The sequence below is a fragment of the Crocodylus siamensis genome, chromosome 5, assembly GCF_052110815.1.
Source record: "Crocodylus siamensis isolate JL-2025a chromosome 5, ASM5211081v1, whole genome shotgun sequence".
In the NCBI taxonomy this organism is placed as follows: Eukaryota; Metazoa; Chordata; order Crocodylia; family Crocodylidae; genus Crocodylus; species Crocodylus siamensis.
The window spans coordinates 134,917,356-134,925,961 of NC_143399.1; the positions used below are offsets into that span (position 1 = coordinate 134,917,356).

Below are 8,606 nucleotides of genomic sequence, written 5' to 3' on the forward strand. Positions count from 1 at the left end.
AGCAACCCAGTGAAGGACTAGAGGAAGAGTCACTCCAGTGTTCTGCAAACCACCCAGCATTCGCTTGGATGTGGGTCACAGGAGAGGCCAAAGAAGTCATGCACTTGCTGGCTGAAGAGTGCAGGGAAATAAGCCCAGGACCCTTCAGGTGAGGGCAGGGTGAGTGTGGCCCTGGGAAAAAGGAGGGGCAGTATGACAGTGGCCCCACAAAGGGGCAGCATGAGAAAGACCGTGTGAGAGGCAGTGGAGTGGGAGAGGCCTCAGTGGGAGGAGGCGGTATGTGTGTGGACCGTAATAGGACAGAAAGCAAGAGGCCCAACTAGGATGAGCTTTGCCCGGCCTCAGGCCAAAGCAGAGTTCATACCAAGCCTCAGAGATGTGCTTAACAGCTGAAGTATAGGGGTGGTTGGAGCTGCATACATAGGTCCAGGAGACCAGGGCATTTGAAGGGCAGCCTCCCACCTAATTAACACTTTAATTATGTGTCATCAAGGCATGGCAGGCAGCATGCCCAGAGGCAGATGAGGAGACTAGCACTGTGGCTAGTCAGGAAGTTCCCACTTTGCTACAGACTGATATGGCCAATAACAGGCCCATGCATGCGCAGCATGTAGGCGGCAAGAAGTGCAGCCCAGCAGCTTGAAGAGCAGCATCCAGCTAATGAGTCTGTTGTGGCAGAAGTGGGGGGGGGGGGGGGGAGGGAAGACGCACAGGGCCCCTGCAGTGAAGGGAGTGGGGCTGGGGCAAGCACTGCCCAGCTGGGGCAAGGCAGGGTGCAGGATGGAGTCGCAGCTCATCCAGGGGCTGTAGGGAGAGGGGGGAGTGGCTCTCACCTCTGCATGCTGCTTGTCTGGGAGCCGCTCATCTGGCGCTCGCCACTTGTCTAGGAGATCATGGGGGAGTATGTGCCCCTGGATCTGCACAGGGCAGGTGGGTAGGGCCAGGCCTGTCCTGGGCTGCACTCAGAGCAGGCAGTGGCAGCACTGGGAGCAGGGATGCTGGGAGGGACTGCAGCCACTCCACAATTCACCATAGCCCTCACAAAGGCCCTGTTGCCAGCACCTCCGTTGTCCACCTCAGGCACAGCCCTGGCCCTACTCACCCCACACAGACTGGGGGACACATGCCTCCCCCAGTATCTTTCCGGACAAGTGGTAGGAGCAGCCAGATGAGTGGGTAAGCAGATCCCAGGAATGTGGCGCAAGCCACCCCTGTGCAACCCCCAGGATGAGCCGTGGCTCTGTCCAGCACCCGTGCTGCTTTGGCAGCACTTGCCCCAGCCCCTGCTCCAGCCCCAGCCCCACTCCCTCCATCACTGTGGGGGGGGGCCTTGATCTGCCCCCCAATGCCCCTTCCCTCTCCCCATCCACCACTCCAGACTTACCAGCTGGATGCAGCTGTATCGGAAATTGGCATCAGCTGATATGCCTCCTTAAAAATCGGCTATCGGTATCAGCCCTAAAAATCTCTATCGGTAAGTGGTGCACCCCTAATTGTAAGGTTTTTGTTTTGGACAGAACATAACTTTTACAAGCAGTGAATCTGCTATGGCACATATTTCAAGAAATTAGGTGTTCATACTTTCCCTCCACATTCCCCCAATTAAATGAAACAAAACCCAAAAAACCACAAAATTTTCTTCCTGAGCCAAGTAAGGAAAATTATATGACAAAGCTCCTCTTTAGCTGCTACTAACAAGGTAACATTCGAGTATCTGGAGCTTCTTCCCAAACTAGACAACTAGTCAAATTACATGCAAGAGAAAAGCCATAATCAAGGTCTACCAGGGGCATCATTCTGTAAATCCTAGCTGATGAGACTGTTGGTCTTTTCTCCCCTACTTCCTATGTTGTGTTGTTGCGTACCCAACTAGGGAGCTTTACTGAGTAAGCCTTAGCAAAGCAAAAAAGATTGAGACATTCTCTTACATGTACATTTTACACATATTCTTCTGTATAAATGAATGTCTTGCTACTGCAAATGCATAGTGGCTACAGCCAGTACTAGCAGAACTATATTTTCACTCTCAAGGGGACTACAGGAAACTATTGCTTTAATGCCAAAAAGCCACAACTTCCCAGTCCCTAAAACAGAGATGAAGGCCTCTAAAAACATTGTTGTTTGTTTGTTTTTTTTAATTACTGCTATTATCATTCTGCAAAGTAAACTCTGGTTTAACTGTAGTTGCAATCCTGGTGCATTAATTAATTATCTCTTGGAAGGACCATGAAAGACTCTCACGTGATATGCCCAGTAGAGTTATTAGTAAAATAGCTACTATAAAAAGTGAACAGATGAAGAGAAAGACTGCTCAACAAAGGAAACATGAGGGGAGAGGAAAAGAAGGAGAAAAGACAACACCAATTATGTAAACAACAGATTACATAAACTGGATATGTACTTGTAAAGAGAATTACTTTTCACACAAAAAGCAAAGCTAAAAAAAGCTAACTCAAAGAGTAGTGTTACAGAACACCGATTCAATGAACCCAATCATGAATACTGAAATGTTGCTCATGTCTGCTGGATCTAGCTTCATTTTTTAAAACCAAGAAGGAACTGTACCTGAAACATCCTTCACCCATATATATTATGCAATAATAATACTAAAAAACTGCACTTAAATTAAAATTCAATTAAAAAAAAAATGATGAAACAGCTGATAAAATTAGGCTGGCACCTAGAAAAACATATGCCTCTAAAATATACCAAGAAAGCTATGATATAGAGCCAAGCTGTCAGATACTACTGAATTTGCACTGAGGAAAACACCCGGGATTGCTACCTCTCAAATCTCAACAAGGACACTGCTCCAGAGACACAGATCACACATTTGAAATAGCCACCAGGACACCACGTGAAGAACTGCTGTACAGAAGAAAAACGCCCCCATGAATCACATCATTGGTTATGACATACCACCCCTCCCTCAAACCCATACGGAAAATCCACAAACAACTGCAACCCTTACTAGGAGGAGACTCAATTCTTAAAAAGATCTTCCCAGAACCACCTATCCTAGCCTTCAAACAAGCACCAAACCTCGCTAACCTCATCATCAGAAGCAAAATTCCCATGGCCCTGAACATACCGAATGAATCCAGACTATGCCATGACAAGAAATGCAAAGCCTACCAACATTTCCCCCACCCCACAACAAAACCATCAGCATTCCTCTATCTTTAGCTGCACCTCCAGAAATGTAGTATCTCTCATCCAATGCACCAAATGCCCTGATGGAAAATACATAGGCGAGACCAAACAACCGCGCACCAGAAGGAACGCACACCAAAAATCTATTAAAGACAAAAATACCCAGTTACCTGTGGGGGCACATTTCTCACAAGAAAACCACTCTCCCTCCCAATCTCTCAGTTCTAATCTTCAAAAAGGAACTTACAAAACACTTTTCACAGGTGAGCCTATGAACTTCACTTCATCAACCTCCTGGATACAAAAAAGCATGGACTAAATATAGACATTGGATTTATGGCACACTATAACCCGCCTGACATCTGATTCTCCAGGTACCGCCCCACTATTTACCTACTACTTTCATCCCCCTTCCCCACCACCTCCCAGCCTGAGTCAGTGGGTGAGAGACAATTTCTGTCTTCACTGACTGCTTTTCTTGCATGCATACCAGCAGATGCTTCCTCAGCCAGACAAAGGGGTTTTAAACCTGAAAGCTTGCTAAGAAAATTTTTTCCAGCTATTTAAGCTGGTCTAATAAAAGATATCAGATTCACCCAAAGAACCTGTCTGCCTATGTCCTTAGACCAGGGGCAACTATTTCAGGCAGAAGGCCACTTACCGAGTTTTGGCAAGCCATCGAGGGCTGTATGACAGGCAGCCGGGGCAGATTCATATCAATTTTCTAAAATTTTGTAGGGGCCCCCTGGCTGGATGGAAGGGCCTGGCAGGCCACATTTTGCCCACCCCTGCCTTAGACCAACACAGCTATGACCCATACCCCTGTCTCTAAAACTATAATTTTAAGGTGCTACATAGTCCTGCCTTTGACCCAGTTAAAAAAAAAATATGTAACCTTCTGAAACAACCCTCTTTTTGACTCAGTGTTGCTACATTGCCTGTACTTCAATTTTTCCTCCCTGAAGCAGGTTTCACCAGTATTCAAAAAAGTTATGGCCATAAATAGGGTTGTCATCCTAATTATGAATCTGTTACCTAAACTGCTCATGAGACATTTTTGCTACATCAGCAAAATAGATTTGGAGTTTAAACAACTGACTTCAAAAGAGAAATTGGATTTAAGGTCAGGGGGAAAAATGCATCAACATAGCAAGTGTTATTAAATTTAACAACACTGCATCTGTTCCTTTTGGAAGTCTTTTTCCAAAAGTCACTTCTCATTTTATAAAGCTGCTTTTTTCAACACAGGTAAGCTTGGTGCTCATTTAAACATGCAGCTCTTTTCCTCCCTGTGTGATGACTAAGAACCCACTGATGTTCAAAAAAGTTGGAAAAAACTATACCCATATTTTGAACAAAACTAGGAAAATAATAGGCTTTTACACCGGTTATTGGTTTTTGACACATGAGAGTTAGGTCAGATGAATGTGTTTTTCTATTTCAGTAATATTTTCATCTTTTCTTTTTACAGTTTTTTGAAAGGGCTGCACTCTAACATTCTCATCCATTTCCTTGCAATAAGTGTTTGAAATGTGAGCCCTCTGACTTTCTGCTACTGCAAGCTAACCCAGCTCCCAAAGGAAACTCAGCATCTCTCATGAGGTGTTCCCTAGGATACATTTCCTTCTGTTCCACAACAGTTTGCTAGTCTTTGGTTACACCACTCCTCAGAAGATTCAGTTTTAAAAAGCTCAAAATTTAGCAAATTAAGTTTTAGAGCTGCAAACTCTGCAAAACATTCAGGTTTTGAAGAACCAAACTAAAGCAGGTCTATGCAAGTTAAAAAAAATGACTCAAAGTCCCTTTAAGAAAACCCCACAATTTTTTTTCTTTCCCCCTTCTATTAGTATTTTTTAAATAGTTTTCTTCCCTAGTTGTTCTGTGAAAGATTGACACCAATGAAACTGACCCAAGGAAATGCAGCATCCTGAAGCACCATGAGATCCTTTTGAGGATAATGGACAGTATTAGCACTATTAGGTATGCAAACACCTATACGCAATTCGCAAGATGAACACAGAGATTTCAAATAAGAATCCTCAGTGTCAAAAATATCCTGACCTGTTGTGGTCTTTCCAAGTTCTCTGAACAGAAGAATTGCTTGATTATTTTTCTGTAGCTTAAGAATGAGTGAAAGCTGAGAGACAGCATTTTCTGAGGGGTGCCTTGAAACTAAGGAGGTGGAGAAACAATGATCTGCAGTAATCAAGGGATGACTACACTCCACATATTTGGTGGTGAAGCTGTCAATACCTTCCTGCAGACTAACACAAGGGCTGTCATCAGGAGCAATCAAAATGGTCAGGATCTCAAAAACACCCTTTCCTAGTTACATTGCTAAATGGGGAAATGGGTAGGGGCTACAGGGTTCACAGTATGTAAAGGAGGGCTAAACAGCTTTAAAAGCAACAACAAAAAAAGTCACTGGACTTTTAGTTAGGCACCAGTCCGTCTCAGGAAGCAACAGAATTGCTCCGCGACATCAGCTAGCAGAACCTAAACCTTGCTCGAAAGATAAAGCCAAGCTGGAGTGACTTCTCCAGGGCACAAAAGCCTGGGCAGTGTACATAGAGACACCGGGTTGCCCACACACCAGTGTTTCCCTCTTAGCCTTGCTGGTTTAATCCAAAGGAAAGGCAGGTAACCAGTATGTTTTGACCCAGCTTGGCTGCAGGAACTCCTCCTGGAGGAAGAGAGAGCATCCATCTATCAGGGCTCCACTCCTAGACTGGCTACCACCAGGGGTTAAAGAAGCCAGTCTACCCTATCATGGAGTGGCTTTGTGTCGCTGCCCTACAGCATCCATTACAGAGAGAAAGAGGGGAAGGGCAGGGTAACAAAGCAAACTACAAGTTTCACCTTCATGTACGACTGACATACCCGGAAAAATCCGAGATGCAAATACTGTTTTTCCATGTTCGGAAACTATGACTCGTCTCATTCAATCGAGAAAGAGGCATAAGTCAACAAGCTTCAGTAATAAGGCACCATACTGCGAGTGAAGTAAAACGGAACATGAGAAGACTCTATTTACACAACTCCAAAAAACCAAAACACTCCCAAAACCAAAAACAACCACTTGCGTGCAATAACCAAAACCGAAACACTCCCCAAACCAAAACATTCAATACCATCAGACCAGCACAAAGATGAAACCATGATGATCCAAAGAGGCACTAGCACAAAAACACAAAGCAGTCACTAGCACAAAGGAGTGGTTCTAAGATAAGTCCAACTGGTTCCTGTTGGAGGAAGAAAGGGGCTTGCTCATTTCGGTGGCTGGGCGCACATAGGTGACTGCTGGCCTCCTGCCTGGAGAGTACCCGGTGCATTGCAAGGGCTGGAGTGATGCTGTGGCCCTGAGGGAACAGGAAAGAGGCCAGACCTGTGGTGGGGAAGATCTTTGGGTGGCCCCTAGAAGGCAGGTGGCCCAGTGCAGAGAGAAGTCCAGCGCCCACCGCAATTCCTCCCTCTGTCATTCGTAGGCACCTTATCAGCAGTGGCCTGGTGGAAAGCCTGGCCCCACAGGCAAGCACAAGTGCTGGGGACACAGACACGCACACATGGGGCACAATAACGCCCAGGGATCATTGCAGGACACGGACAGGGACACCCCCCCGGACCAACAACGCCCAAGTGCCATCGCAGGACACACACTTCCCCAGACGGACTCGCACATACGCAGCCCTGCGCGTTACCTTCATTTTCCATCGAAGCCGCGCTCAGGTTGACGCTGTTACGAAGTCTTCAGCGCCAGGGGCGGCGGCGGCGGCGCTGGGGGAGGTGGCGGGCGGGCAGGGAGAAAGAGGCTCCGGATCCTGGCGCCTATCACGCCGCTCCCGCCCGCAGCTGCATCTACATCTGCATCTGCAAGAGAAGCCGGCGCTAGCTGGGGCGGCCCCGCCCGGGGCCACAGTGACCCCACGCTACTGCCCCAACCCCGCCCTTTCCGCGCCCGGCGGCGGCGGCCCCGCTCCTCACCCGCCCCCTCCCGGCGGCGCCTCCTGCTGAGCTCCGGCTCGGCTTGGCTGCGGCTGCACAGACGCCCCCCCGGCCAGCGAAGGCTCGATTCGCTTCCGCTACGAGCGGAAGGGGTGGGGCCGGGTCGGGCGGCGCCATGACGCATGCGTTGCTGAAGGCCGGCCTGGGCGAGAGGGAGGGGAGGACTGGAACGTGCGGAAGCTCCGGCTCTGGGCTCTCAGCCCCGCCCAAGGACGGCCCCGGGGGATGGGGCACACTATTCCACGACCCCCGCCCCACAGTATCTTGGTACGGCCTACACCAGGGCTGCTCAACCTTGCTGGGTTGGAAGCAGACAGGCAAAAAAAGACCCTCTTAAGTTCATCACCCTGTTCTTGCCTCCATAAAAAACAGTAACGGGGATTTTCCTATTGAAAAGAACCCAGCCAAACCGCTCTGCCGGCTTTGTCTTGGAAGTCTCGGGGTACTTATATTGTGCCACTTGCGTGCAATAAACTCTCAGACCCACCACTGGTGCAGAGCGATTATCACACCGGTGGTTAGTCACACAATACATTTTGACCAGCCTTATCACACCACGAAAAGCACTTTCTGCCTCAAAAGAGAGCCAACCCCATCGGTAACATGTAGGGGGCACACGTGCACCTCCCCCCCGAAATTGGCAGTGCACTCCCCAAGATGGGCTGACACCGCTGGCAGCGCTAGTGGGCAGCTGCCACCCTCCACCCCTTTGCCGCCAACATTGCCCCTGTGGCGTCTGCGGGAGGTTGTCAATCTCTTGGCCGCCACAGTGACTACCATCGTCAGTCAGTGCTCGCCAGCCACCCCCCAACTCTCACCGTCATGGCCACCTGAAGGAGCTCCCCGCTCGCCACTCGCCACAGCCATGGCCCTGTCACCTGGGGGGGAGGGGGGGGTCACCGTGCCCTGCCCCCCCCCAGCCTCGGGAGGCATGCAACATTTGTGGCCAATCCTCTATGACATTGATTCCCAAACTGGCAGATGGTGTGCCACCAATTTAAAACGATACAACTTTAAGATACCACCAGCAAATTTTTGTCATATAAAGTAGAATTATAACTAATCTGGTAACATGTACAACTGACATGCTATCTGAGTACCACTGGTGGTACCTGTACCACAGATTGGGAACCGCTGCACTATGGAGTTAGTGTTTGAAAATGTATAACGATTTTATAGCTGGTTTGTGCCCAGCTTTCATTTGAAGGCACAGCAGGGCCCACCTATGCAAAGGTAACAGGGCTAACATGGGATAGCCCCTTCCCCCCAACAGCACCCTTGACAGGATTGTGCCACCCAGAGGCACTGCGGTCCCCTAGTTGAGAATCACTGGCCTAGCTTAACCAATCAATTTACCTTGGGATAATTCATAGTCATAGAAAATGACTGGTTGGAAGGGACTGCTGAAGGTCATCTAGTCCAACCCCCTGCTTAAAGCAGGACCCTAGATC

The 8,606-nt window shown here is 48.4% G+C and overlaps 1 protein-coding gene across 3 annotated transcripts in view; it reads right to left on the reverse strand.

Moving 5' to 3' along the window:
* ATP2C1 (ATPase secretory pathway Ca2+ transporting 1) overlaps positions 1 to 7,282 on the reverse strand; it is an 80,670-nt gene extending 73,388 nt beyond the window's left edge. For all 3 annotated transcript variants that reach the window (XM_090046390.1, XM_090046391.1, XM_090046389.1), the window contains exons 1-2: positions 7,135 to 7,282; positions 6,852 to 7,020 (exon numbers count right to left, since the gene is read on the reverse strand). In XM_090046390.1, coding sequence (XP_089902516.1) covers positions 6,852 to 6,857 — 6 coding nt within the window. In that variant the 5' untranslated portion in view covers positions 6,858 to 7,020; positions 7,135 to 7,282. The remainder of the gene's footprint in view (positions 1 to 6,851; positions 7,021 to 7,134) is intronic.
* Positions 7,283 to 8,606: the final 1,324 nt, after the last annotated feature.